Source organism: Python bivittatus, unplaced genomic scaffold, assembly GCF_059951505.1.
Source record: "Python bivittatus isolate LINGU-HERP-01145 unplaced genomic scaffold, Pbiv_v1 ctg000650_np1212, whole genome shotgun sequence".
NCBI lineage: Eukaryota > Metazoa > Chordata > Lepidosauria > Squamata > Pythonidae > Python > Python bivittatus.
In genome coordinates, this window is record NW_028277093.1 from 2,235,632 (window position 1) to 2,249,974 (window position 14,343).

Here is a 14,343-nt window from a genome sequence, read left to right on the forward strand (position 1 = left end):
TTTTGGCTGGATGAGATTATGGGGGCTTTGTCTGCAGATGGGAATGGTTGATGCGGGTCTGATGGGATTAGGCAAAGAGGGGAGCTGGGTGCAGTCTCCATCTTGGGGTGCTCCTTTTCCTTTTTCTCCATTACAGCAATGACTATAACCCTTTCAGGGAAAGGAACTCTAATGGGAGATGTGAAGAAAGAAAAGGTTTCTCTGGCCTGGGGCCAGTGGGGCATAGGTAGGTTAGAGGAGCTGGAGCTCCAGGATTACCCTGACCCAAGATTCTAATTTTGAAAAAAGGCACATAGGAAGACTCGAGTTTCAGCTTGCTGGCAGCCACTGCAAGCGTGACTTGTTTGCTAGTAGCACAGATGCAGCATCACATGTGGGTTTCCTTCCCAGAAGGACTTCAGCAGGTTCTTTCTCTCCAGGCTAAGAGATAAAGGAAGAAAGTGCTTCTCCTTAGAAAGGTGACCCTCACGGTGAGCTTGGAACTTCCTCGCCTTCTCATTGTCCTGGTGAGTTACCTCTCCAAGGAAAGTGCTCTTCCTTGTGTTTTGGCTGAACTAGAAAAGAATGCCCTGTGCAGTGGATCCTGCATGCTGTGCTTGGAGACATTAGAAGGGGGAGGGGAGGGGAGGAAAATAGGATTGATGCCCAAAGATGATGAAGGCAAGGGGTGGTGATCTTAAGAGGGAAGCATGAATAGATCTTTCAGAAAAGCCCTATATATAGAAAAAAATAAATGAGGAACAAATTCATTTGATCAAAAATCAAATAAATTTTAACTATCTTTAAGGAGAAACAACAGAGAGAGAGAGAGAGAGAGGAGTTGCTGCGAGAAAGGAAAGGGAAGAATAAAACTGGAGATGAGCAGGGGAGGGAGGGAGGGAAGAAGGAAGGAAGGGAGGTTGGTTGGTCTTGTAGGGGCCTTAGAGAAAGGGTTAAATTTCAGCGGATAAGCAGAGTATCAAGGGAAAGTCATCCCCCAAATCCAGAGTTAAATTTAGGATTAAGGGTTGGCAAATATTTGGCTGGCTGATTTGATTGGATGGAATTGCGTCAATAATTTGTTTTTCTGTATTGTCCTTTGGGAAGGGCTTATAATAATCATGATCATAAGTGGTTAAGGTGCTGGAATAGAAAGCAGGAGACCATGAGTTCTAGTCCCCCTTAGGAACGGAAGCTGGCTGGGTGACTTTGGGCCCATCATTCTCTCTCAGCCAACCTACTTCACAGGGTGGTTGTTGTGGGAAAAATAGGAGAGGGGTATTCATCTTGAGTTCGGATTTCCCTTTTAAAGAGAGATCTTGCCTTGGTACCCATGGCTAGCTGAGCCTAGGAATCAGCCATCTTTCATCATGCAAAATACTTTCTTTTCTAACTCAGAAAAACTTACAACAGATCAGTAATGGTTCTGTCTGTTCCTTTGCTCCATCTGCTCCCTCTACGCAGGGACACGACTTTCTCCAGAATCTTTCTTAAAAATGGAAGGTTGGAGACGTTCTAAAGTTGTTGAAAGTAGCTGGATTGAGAAGGCTTTCTTATGGGGGGGCGGACACCACAGCTTCCTTCCTCCTGGCCCCCCCATGGAAAATTTCTCCCTTTCTCTCCTCTTTGCATGAGCACCTGCACTGCACACAGAATCCACCGGGGGCTCCTTCTGCAAAGAGAAGGGAACACTGTGCACTTCAGCGTTGGGCCACTGGGGGCCAATGCCAGAGGTGGCTTTCCAGAGGAAGGTGGGAAGGGAGTGACATCACTACATCTTGCCGCTCTAGGACGCTGCACTCTCTCTCTTTAACCCATTGAGCTTCGCAAGAGGTAAAAAAGCTGCAGGAAAGTCTTCCTGGGTGAGTGTGGGCCTCTTCCCATGCAAAGGGAGGCAGCGTGTTCTCGCACTGGAGAAGGAAGAGACACAGGCCAAGTCCTCATCCAGGTTCAATCTTCTGAGTCCTGGAAGTGGGAGAGCCCAGATCCCATGTTCCCCTGCCACCCTTTTCCATGTACGTAACCGATGGGGGGAAAGCAGAGCTCCAGACCAGCTGTGTTGCCCCCAGGAACAAATCCAGGATTCTGAGGAAGGAGGAGGGGATCTGGGGGAGCCCTTCATGCCCCATTTCCTGGGAAAAGCCCTTGAGTGAGGGGAGAGGAAGAGTTTGCACTGCAAATCTCAAGCAGGAAATAAGAAAAGCACCAGAGATTACGCCTGGATTCTCACCACATGCTGGATGAGGCTAAAATAGGGTTGGATCCTCTGCAGTTCAACACGTCTTCGGAGGGTGAGTGAACCAGGACATCATGTTAAGCTACCTTCTTTCAAGCCCTGTGCTTTGTGTGAACTCGGCCCCTGGGGTTGGTTGGCCTGTTTGGGCTTAGGGCATGTTGTATGAACCTGCCTGCATGTAATAGTGTGACTTGGCTCTTCAAAAGTAAACCCTGAAGAAAGGGAAATGGAACATCCCAAGCCAGGATCATTTCATTGATATTTCATTTTATGTGAACTGAACTTTCATGAAGTTTGGGGTTTGGCATGTTGTGTGAACCCTGCTTGTTGATAAATGTAGATCTGGGTGTTTAAAAAGCAAGCCCTTCCTTGTGAGAAGAAAGAAATAGAAAATGTTCCAAAATGCATTCATTGGTTATTCCAAATCCTTGATGGAAGTCAATCCCATATTTTGTGCTACACAGACACACACACACACACACACACAGAGGACCTATCTGCTCAATGCCACTGCAATCCTATACCAGCTGAGAAAAATACTTCCTTCCATGGGGATGAGTGTTGTTCAATGGTTAAATCCACCACTTTCTAATTCTTGGAAATTCTTTTCTTTTCCATCTCAGACACCCAAACTGGAAGCCATTTGCACATCCTCGCATAAAGATAAAATTATCTCTTAGGCAAAGAGGGCTGAATGGCCTGCTGAGGTCACTCCTGAAGCTACAGGAACACTCCTATGAATGAAAAGACGTTTGGAGAGCCACAAGACTCTTCAGACCGATTTGGAGTTGTGGTACAGGACAGAGAAGAATGGAGAGACAACCTTTAGCAAGTGAGGGAACTGGAGAAGGCCCTCCCTCTGTTCAGCCTGGGAGCTGTGGGGAGATCTGCGCAAGAACTGGGCAGAAGATCCTGGAGGAGGAAACCATCCATTCTGAAGTTCAGCCCTGGAACCCCAGGCGCATTGAAGACCAGGAGGCTGAGGGTCCCCGAGGACTTTGCAGCCGACTCCACTACTTGTGTAGTCGATGGTTCAGAGCAGAAAAGCACACAAAAGCGCAGATGCTGGACCTGGTTGTTCTGGAGCAGTTCCTGGCCCTTCTGCCCTTGCAGATGGAGAGCTGGGTGCGGGAGTGTGGAGCAGAGACCAGCTCCCAGGCGGTGGCCCTGGTGGAAGGCTTCCTCCTGAGCCAGGTGGAGGAGCAGAAGGAGCAGGTCGAGTTGCAGGTGGGAGACCTTCATCTTGGGAGCCCAGAAGGGGTCTGAACGGAATAAACAATGTGTTTGAATTCTTAAACCCTCCCAACCAGAGTTCTCTGGCATTCATAATATGTGGAGATGTTTCACTAATTCTTGTAGGACATTATTCCATTATCCATTCTAAAAGATAGATTTGGGACAGCCATTTCTCTCTTGCTTTCCAGCCTCACTGAATTTACACTGGAGGTTTTGAAGTAGTGTTGAAAACAAGAATTTATTTATTTATTTATTTATTTATTTATTTATTTATTTGTATTTCAAATTTACGTGCCGCCCATCTCACAAAAAGTGACTCCACTTCATGTTGTGTGATGTCTGTTAATTCTTCTTCTTTTTTCCTGCCTACTATTTCAAGTCCTTCGCTGTGGACATCGAAGATCCTGAGGGAAGGAGGAATCCATCCAGTCCCCCTCAGGAGCTGTTTTTCAGGAGGATCTCTCAGGAAGATCCAAGTCAGGACACCTCAGGAGGTAATGGAAGGTCTTCCCATTCCCCAGAGAGATCCCAGCTGTCTCATCTTCTGTATGTCTTCTCTTCTGTAGAATACTTCCTCCTGTTTTATTAATTATGCATTTTAAAATTCTGTCTCCCTCACAGGGAAGCATAGAATGAAGTTGTCTGCTCTTTATGATGGAGCTGAAACAATGGTTGAACCTCCAACTCAAGTAAGAGGAGGACATTTATTCATTAGATTTGTATTCTCCCTTTCGATCAGGAAGTCAAGTTGGTGTACATAGCACTCTCGCCTTCCATTTTTCCCTCTTGTTTGGGCTTGATTATTTTCTTGTTCCTGAGCAACATGGAATGGGGAATGGAACATTCAAGTTGCTCTCAGTCAGCTTAGCCTCCTCTGAAGTCTGTTGTTGATTTCCAATGGTTTGTAATTTCTATCCTGAGATTCTTATTAGGAAATCTTTTTTTTTAAAGACCAGTACTTAGCTCTCCTTCTGCTAGTTACCCTTCCTACTATTAGTTTACAATAACTAATTTTTTAAAAAGTCTTTCAAGAGATAGGAATAATGTTATTACAGCAGTAGCAACTGCTAAACAGAGACCCATTCATTTTGTAATCCCTTGACGTGTAAGGTTGTTCAAAGGTAAGTAAGTACTCATACGGCACATTACCATTTTTAAAGTCTTGTTTACAACCAGTGATAAGGAAAATAAACCTATCCAATTAAAAGATAAGGCAGTCTATTTAAATCCAGTGAAGGTGGCCAGATAGAAAAGTGTCTCAGTAAAAATTGTTCTAATAGACCATATAATTAAAGCACTTTTGGCTTGCAAAGTAATTTCTAATCCTCTGATGTGTGCTTGGATTTGGAGGCCAAATTATCCAGCTTTGCAAAGGCTGAGAAATGTCCTTCCCAGAAAATTTTCTCCCATTTCTTATTTCCCATTCAGCCAATGACTTAGACTGTTAGACAGACAGACAGACAGACAGGGAGAGAGAGATACAGATGATAGATAGGATAGAGATAGAGATAGATCAATCGATCCAGAAGGAAAGTGGTGTTACTTTCATTGAATGGCACTGAAAGGCCTGCAGAAGCAATCAAGTTGATCAAGCCTGCCAGAAATATTTCTTCAGTCAAAAGCTTTTGGCTCTTTCCATTTTCTCTCCTAAACCTTGGAATCCCACCAAGCGTTGCCATTTAACTTAGTGCATATCTTTGCTTTGGGAATTTGTGAAGAATAGGACAGAACTTGCAAATCCTCCTGGCCTGTTCTGTTCTTTCTTTCCTTGTTCAGGAGGGTCTTGTGTCCTTCGAGGAGGTGGCTGTGTATTTCTCCAAGGAGGAGTGGTCTCAGCTGGAGCCTCGCCAAAAAGCACTGCATCGGGAAGTCATGCTGGAAAATTATAGGAACGTAGCCTCTCTGGGTAAGGGTTTGCTATTCTCCAGTCAGAGCGTTTGGGAAGACATTTTGTAGTTAGATGCCATCAGCTATTTCTTATTAAAAATCTCCAACCAGATGCCATCTCCTGGGAGGGAGAAGGAAAAGATCTGGCCTTCTCCTGCTCCGAGGAAGGAAATAGGTCAATGGCTCTCTGCTTAGATGCATCCTGTGCCATTTCTCATCGGGCGAATGTTTCCATTTCTGTTTCAATATATCAGTGACAAACTGATTCCTTGGCTTGAGGAGATGCTTAATTCCATCACACTGATTTCAACTTTTTGGGCCCAGATGCTTCCCTAACTGTCTTATGAAGGTTTGTCATTTATTCAGCTCTTGGGCTAATGACTTTTCTTCCTCTCCATTTCTATCCTAAGCCTTGGGATTAGGGGTGAAATGGTGCTGTTTTTCCTTTGGAAACCTGCTGTTTAGGGTTAATAGAAGAACGCTAAGTGTTTTTCTCTGCAACCATGTGATTTTGGCAAGAGAAAAATGAAGAGCGAATGGAAGTTAATTTGGGTAGGAGGAAAAGGACAAGTTTCAAAACCGATTTAGTTGTCAAAGATCTCTGCTGTAATTGACACCCCTCCCCAATAATGTTAGATTTTCTCCAATACCTCCTTGGATGTTTCCCCTGATTCTTCCTTAACTCCTCTTTATGTTTTTCTGTCTATAATGATGGCATTTGGAAGTCCTCATAGACACACAGGGATTATCGCAAGGATGTGACTGCTAGAGAACTGGGCTGTCCGATGGGCCGGGTTCTCAAGAGATGAGACCTTCCACCCAAGTGGCTCTCCCTCCCATTTTCTCCAAGGCTTCCCTTTTCTTAGTGCTGCCTATAAATGCAGGGACAACTGAGGATGAATGAACACACCCAGACTGACAACCAGTTTTTTCAAGGGAGAGCTTCCTCATGGAGAGGAGGCTAAGGGACCCCAAAGTCAGATCTTACATCAATCCGATACCAAGCATAGCACCATGTTTTGAACACGCCCTGGCAGAAGCAGGCAGAAGAATCACAAAAAATGCTAAAGGGAAGAAGAGCTGGGGGGTTGGGGGTTGGTAACGTTCAAAGAAGGGATACAGAGTTGGAGCTTGATCCCTTTTGCACCTCAACTTGTGTCAACTTTCCTTTTTTTTTTTCTGTCCAAGCAGGTGACGGATGGGAGATGGAGGGTTCTGGCCACGAGGCAGCAGCACCTTTGCCAAAAGGCGGAAAGGAAATTGTGGAAAGGATGTTTGGAAAGCAAAGGCCTGAGGAAATCCAGTTAAAAGGGGGGCCGGGGAAATGCTCTACTTTTCAGTATGCAGATATCAGTGTCTTCTTGGCCAAAGACGATCACCAAGAAAAAGGACTGTGTCCAGGGTGCGGAGAAATACTCAGAGATGAATCGGGATTATGCGACTGTTGTAGAAGCCATGCTGTAGAGAAACAAAATGAAAGCGGGAAACACTCTGGAAGGACCTTTCCTCTTACTTTACGTCAGAGAATACAAGATGGAGAAAAACCATATAAGTGCCTGGAGTGTAGACAGTGCTTCAGTTATAAATGTCAGTATATTATACATAACAGAATCCACACTGGGGAGAAACCATATAAATGCCAGGAGTGTGGAAAGAGCTTCACTGTATCACGTTACCTCACTTCCCATAAAAGGATCCACACCGGTGAAAAACCATATGAATGCACTGAGTGTGGAAAACGCTTCACTGAGTCACGTTCTCTCACCTCCCATAAAAGGATCCATACTGGGGAAAAACCATATAAATGCCAGGAGTGTGGAAAGAGCTTCAGAGCTTCGGGTTCTCTTACTTCCCATAAAAGGATCCACACAGGGGAAAAACCATATGAATGCAAGGAATGTGGAAAAAGCTTCCATTTTGCAACAAGCTTTATTTCCCATAATAGGATTCACATAGGTGGGAAACCATATGAATGCCTCAAGTGTCAAAAGAGCTTCAGTTATAAATGGCAGTATACTATACATAACAGAATCCACACTGGGGAGAAACCATATAAATGCCAGGAGCGTGGAAAGAGCTTCAGAGCTTCGGGTTCTCTTACTTCCCATAAAAGGATCCACACAGGGGAAAAACCATATGAATGCAAGGAATGTGGAAAATGCTTCAGTCGAAAATATCAGTATACTGTACATAACAGAATCCACACTGGGGAGAAACCATATGAATGCCAGGAGTGTGGAAAGAGCTTCAGTCAAAAACGTCATTATACTGCACATAACAGAATCCATACTGGAGAGAAACCGTATAAATGCATGGCGTGTGGAAAATGCTTCACTAAGTCAGATTCCCTCACTTCCCATAATAGGATCCACACCGGTGAGAAACCATATGAATGCACTGAGTGCGGAAAACGCTTCACTGAGTCACGTTCTCTCATCTACCATAAAAGAATCCATACTGGGGAAAAACCATATAAATGCCAGGAGTGTGGAAAGAGCTTCAGAGCTTCGCTTCCTCTTACTTACCATAAAAGGATCCACACTGGGGAGAAACCATATGAATGCAAGGAATGTGGAAAGTGCTTCAATCAAAAACATCATTATATTGTACATAACAGAATCCATACTGGAGAGAAACCGTATAAATGCATGGTGTGTGGAAAATGCTTCACTAAGTCAGGTTCCCTCACTTACCATAAAAGGATCCACACCGGTGAGAAACCATATGAATGCACTGAGTGTGGAAAACGCTTCACTGAGTCACGTTCTCTCACCTCCCATAAAAGGATCCATACTGGGGAAAAACCATATAAATGCCAGGAGTGTGGAAAGAGCTTCAGAGCTTCGCGTTCTCTTACTTCCCATAAAAGGATCCACACAGGGGAAAAACCATATGAATGCAAGGAATGTGGAAAAAGCTTCCATTTTGCAACAAGCTTTATTTCCCATAATAAGATTCACATAGGTGGGAAACCATATGAATGCCTCAAGTGTCAAAAGAGCTTCAGTTATAAATGGCAGTATACTATACATAACAGAATCCACACTGGGGAGAAACCATATAAATGCCAGGAGTGTGGAAAGAGCTTCAGAGCTTCGGGTTCTCTTACTTCCCATAAAAGGATCCACACAGGGGAAAAACGATATGAATGCAAGGAATGTGGAAAGTGCTTCAGTTATCAATGTCAGTATATTACACATAACAGAATCCACACTGGGGAGAAACCATATAAATGCCAGGAGTGTGGAAAGAGCTTCACTGTATCACGTTACCTCACTTCCCATAAAAGGATCCACACCGGTGAAAAACCATATGAATGCACTGAGTGTGGAAAACGCTTCACTGAGTCACGTTCTCTCACCTCCCATAAAAGGATCCATACTGGGGAGAAACCATATAAATGCCAGGAGTGTGGAAAGAGCTTCAGAGCTTCGGGTTCTCTTACTTCCCATAAAAGGATCCACACAGGGGAAAAACCATATGAATGCAAGGAATGTGGAAAAAGCTTCCATTTTGCAACAAGCTTTATTTCCCATAATAGGATTCACATAGGTGGGAAACCATATGAATGCCTCAAGTGTCAAAAGAGCTTCAGTTATAAATGGCAGTATATTATACATAACAGAATCCACACTGGGGAGAAACCATATAAATGCCAGGAGGGTGGAAAGAGCTTCAGAGCTTCGGGTTCTCTTACTTCCCATAAAAGGATCCACACAGGGGAAAAACCATATGAATGCAAGGAATGTGGAAAATGCTTCAGTCGAAAATATCAGTATACTGTACATAACAGAATCCACACTGGGGAGAAACCATATGAATGCCAGGAGTGTGGAAAGAGCTTCAGTCAAAAACGTCATTATACTGCACATAACAGAATCCATACTGGAGAGAAACCGTATAAATGCATGGCATGTGGAAAATGCTTCACTAAGTCAGATTCCCTCACTTCCCATAATAGGATCCACACCGGTGAGAAACCATATGAATGCACTGAGTGTGGAAAACGCTTCACTGAGTCACGTTCTCTCATCTACCATAAAAGAATCCATACTGGGGAAAAACCATATAAATGCCAGGAGTGTGGAAAGAGCTTCAGAGCTTTGCTTCCTCTTACCTACCATAAAAGGATCCACACTGGGGAGAAACCATATGAATGCAAGGAATGTGGAAAGTGCTTCAATCAAAAACATCATTATATTGTACATAACAGAATCCATACTGGAGAGAAACCGTATAAATGCATGGTGTGTGGAAAATGCTTCACTAAGTCAGGTTCCCTCACTTACCATAAAAGGATCCACACCGGTGAGAAACCATATGAATGCACTGAGTGTGGAAAACGCTTCACTGAGTCACGTTCTCTCACCTCCCATAAAAGGATCCATACTGGGGAAAAACCATATAAATGCCAGGAGTGTGGAAAGAGCTTCAGAGCTTCGCGTTCTCTTACTTCCCATAAAAGGATCCACACAGGGGAAAAACGATATGAATGCAAGGAATGTGGAAAGTGCTTCAGTTATCAATTTCAGTATATTACACATAACAGAATCCACACTGGGGAGAAACCATATGAATGCCAGGAGTGTGGAAAGAGCTTCACTGTATCACGTTACCTCACTTCCCATAAAAGGATCCACACCGGTGAAAAACCATATGAATGCACTGAGTGTGGAAAACGCTTCACTGAGTCACGTTCTCTCACCTCTCATAAAAGGATCCATACTGGGGAAAAACCATATAAATGCCAGGAGTGTGGAAAGAGCTTCAGAGCTTCGCGTTCTCTTACTTCCCATAAAAGGATCCACACAGGGGAAAAACCATATGAATGCAAGGAATGTGGAAAAAGCTTCCATTTTGCAACAAGCTTTATTTCCCATAATAGGATTCACATAGGTGGGAAACCATATGAATGCCTCAAGTGTCAAAAGAGCTTCAGTTATAAATGGCAGTATACTATACATAACAGAATCCACACTGGGGAGAAACCATATAAATGCCAGGAGTGTGGAAAGAGCTTCAGAGCTTCGGGTTCTCTTACTTCCCATAAAAGGATCCACACAGGGGAAAAACCATATGAATGCAAGGAATGTGGAAAGTGCTTCAGTTATCAATGTCAGTATATTACACATAACAGAATCCATACTGGAGAGAAACCGTATAAATGCATGGTGTGTGGAAAATGCTTCACTAAGTCAGGTTCCCTCACTTACCATAAAAGGATCCACACCGGTGAGAAACCATATGAATGCACTGAGTGTGGAAAACGCTTCACTGAGTCACGTTCTCTCACCTCCCATAAAAGGATCCATACTGGGGAAAAACCATATAAATGCCAGGAGTGTGGAAAGAGCTTCAGAGCTTCGCGTTCTCTTACTTCCCATAAAAGGATCCACACGGGAAAAACCATATGAATGCAAGGAATGTGGAAAAAGCTTCCATTCTGCAACAAGCCTTACTTCCCATAATAGGATTCACATAATTGGGAAACCATATGAATGCCAGGAGTGTGGAAAGAGCTTCAGTCAAAAACATCATTATACTGCACATAACAGAATCCATACTGGAGAGAAACCGTATAAATGCATGGCGTGTGGAAAATGCTTCACTAAGTCAGGTTACCTCACTTCCCATAAAAGGATCCATATGAGAGAGAAACCATATAAATGCTTGGAGTGTGGAAAGAGCTTCAGAACCAGCAGTGACTTCAGTTTCCACAAGAGGATCCACACTGGTGAGAAATGATATAAATACATGGTGTGCAGAAAGGGATTTACTCAACATCAATCACTTTATGGGCATAGAAAAATTCATTCAAGAGAAACTGATAAAAACAGACAGAATAGAACTGCATAAATGAATTGTGTGTCAAAAGTTTTGGAGACTACAGTCCTAAGCTTTTTATTACCATGGAGAAATGAAATGTTAGCGAATGGAAGATAAGAGGGAACAACGATGGCAAAGAGAATGGAGAAGAATAACTACAACGGATTACTTGAGCGATGTTTAGCATTTGTCCATACAGTGCCCTGAATCTAGTCTTTCTTGGAAGACCCTACGTTGGCACCATTCGCTTTTTGGATCTCTCAATTTATTGGCCACTAGAAGCACCAGAGATAAAGACATTAGAGGGACTCTGCACTTTGACTTTGCTCTCTTTGCAGCCAAATGTGTAATCTGCATCTCTCATATTACACCTCCTCTTAACAGACTGTTAATTATGAGGGGTGTCAACACTTTCAGTGTTGTATTTACTCTTCTGGCTTCCTTGCTCTCTTGGGATGAAGAAAACGCCACGCAGGTTCTAAGGCAGAGATGGGCAACCTCGGTTTGCTGTCACCATGTAGCTTCCTGAATAAAGGTGTATCTTTTGGTTTCCCTTCTTTCAAGGACTAGTCTCCAGAATTGTTTTACAAAGTGCCAGTCTCTTTTTTTTTTTAATAACTGTATTAAATTTTAAGCAAGAAAGATAAAAACTAACAGAGACTAATATTTAAGATGAGAAAAAAAGAAAAAGTAAAGAGAGAACAAAGCCAAAATTGCAGAACAAAATGAAAGAAAAATGAAATATAAAGAAATCACTTCCAATTTTCTTTTACAACAGTTACAGGTGTAAATTTAAATTGACCTCTTACTCTATGGTTACAACATAGCTTTCATTTTTCTATCATCTAACATTTTTTCTAATCATCAAACCCATATATCGTCATTTTTTTTCTGTTTCATGTAAAAAGTCCAAAAGGGGTTTCCAATTGGCATCAGTGTTTTTTCTCTAATCAAGGCTGTCAATTTAGCCATCTCAGGAAGCTCCATCATCTTCACCATCCACTCTTTCATTGTGGGTAATGTCAGATCTTTCCACCATTGTGCATATAAAAATCTCGCTGCTATTCTCGTATATAAAAACAAAGTTCCGTGAGTTTTTTTCAAACTTTTTGTCAATCAGTCCCAAAAGAAACATCTATGGCTTCAGTTCTTTAAAATCTTCTGAATTAATATATGTATTTGGATCCAATTTTTTTTAGCTTTTTTACATGTCCACCAAGCATGATAAAAAGTCCCCTCTTCTTGTTCGTATTTCCAGCATGAATTCGAAGTACCTTCATACATTGTAGACAATTTTTCTGGTGACAAATACCAACGATATATCATTTTATAAAAATTCTCCTTAAGATTATAATATCTTATATTTTTGGGAGCCTTTCATCCACATAGCCTCCCATTGCTCCATTGGTATGTTATAACAAAAATGTTTAGCCTGTTTTACCATACGTTCTTTCACTTGTTCATTTGTTTCAAATTTCAATAAAAGTTTATACATTTTAGCAATAACACGCTCTTCATTTTATTGTGGAATTTTTGCCAAAGGTAGGAGCACAACACTGAAGAGAAGAAGTAGGTTTATTGCAGTGATCACTGGGTGCCTGCTGTCAAGAAAGAGGGACCCTGAACAATAGAAAAGCACAGAATTTATACACTTTTGAGGTTGAGAGGTGGGAAATCTGAGGGATCTGATTGGAGGATAGGTTTGGATAGGTGTTAAATGCGGGATAAATGGTTTTTCTATTGTGAGATAAGAACCACAGCAAACCCTTAAGGAACAAGGTGATGGCCCTCCCATTGTTTCAGCATGATAGTGTTAAGAGGGCTATTTTTGGCAGCAGAACATGGTCACTCTTGGGTCATGCAATAGCTTGGAGAGGATCCTGTTTTGCATGAGCAAAGAATGGCAGAAGGAAGTGGAGAAAAGAGACTGCAGGAGAGGCAAGGGGGGGCAGAAAGAGAGGCAAGAGGGAGGGGGAGGAAAGAGTTTGCTGCAGGAGAGGCAAGAGGGAGGGGAGAGAGTTTCCAGCTTTATTTTATTTTTCCATCACAATTTGTATATAATTCTTTTTCAAATTCAGTCTTACAATCTTCAGAACCAAATGTCCTTTTATCTACTTTAAATCTTTCTAATAATTGTACACAGGAAAATCATTGACACGTATGCTTCTAACGTCAAATCTTCTCTTGATTTTAACTTGAATTCTCCCTGGGAAAATTCTAACGTCATCATAAATTAACCATTTATATTTAGTTATCATTTGTATAATATGCTTCTTGTGGTGAAAGCCACAAAGGTATTTTTGGACACAACCTGGATTTATATCTATTCCGTATTCTTAATATGGCACATCTGACAAAATGATTTCTAAAATCTATATTAACTTTAGCTTTATCATACCATAAATAACCATGCCACCCAAAACTCAAATCATGTCCTAACTCCAATAATGTTCTATTTCTCAGCATCTCCCATCCAAACTAAACAAAAGCAAGTATAAAGCAAAGTATAATTTCAAGTCAAATAAGCCCAAACCTCCTCTTTCTTTAGCATCTTGTAACAACTTATATTTGACTCATCGATTTTTCCCCGCCACACAAATTTAGATATGTCTTTCTGCCATTGTTTAATTGGTACATCAGTTGTCAAAACAGGTATTGTCGGAAACAAAAACAACATCCTAGACAAAACATTCATCTTAATCACAGAAATTCTCCCCAACAGTGGCAGTTATAATTTTTCCCATCTTAACATATCTTTTTTAACTTCATTCCATGTCGTAACATAATTATTTTGAAATAACATACAATTCATATTTGTCAAATTAACACCCAAATAGTTTACCTTTTTCTCAATCTTGAAACCCATTTTGTTCATCAGTTAGAGGTGGTTGGCGCCTAGAAGATGCTCTCTCCACCTTCTAACTTTGTCTGTAGTCTTTTAATGCATTTTGTAGTTTTTAAATGTTTTTATGTTTTTATTTGTGAGCTGCCTAGAGTCACTGATAGTGAGATGGGCGGTGTATAAATTTGATAAATAAATAAATAAAATTTTTCCTGTAAGTCTTGGTAAGTTTTGCTTTTTTAAGTATTCATCTATTATTTCCAAACAAATATCATATCCTTTGTACAAGTTAGAATAATACTGATTTAAAAATATATAATATAGCCGCATTGTCCGT

The 14,343-nt window shown here is 41.8% G+C and overlaps 1 protein-coding gene across 1 annotated transcript; it reads left to right on the plus strand.

The window, feature by feature from the left end:
• The first annotated feature begins 1,779 nt into the window (after positions 1 to 1,779).
• Positions 1,780 to 11,797, plus strand: LOC148214494 (uncharacterized). Its single transcript, XM_088151214.1, is given in 7 exon segments — positions 1,780 to 2,270; positions 2,839 to 3,442; positions 3,831 to 3,945; positions 4,073 to 4,140; positions 5,228 to 5,357; positions 6,530 to 10,742; positions 10,744 to 11,797. Coding segments are annotated over 6 exon segments (5,283 nt in total). The 5' UTR covers positions 1,780 to 2,270; positions 2,839 to 3,025; the 3' UTR covers positions 11,084 to 11,797.
• Positions 11,798 to 14,343: the final 2,546 nt, after the last annotated feature.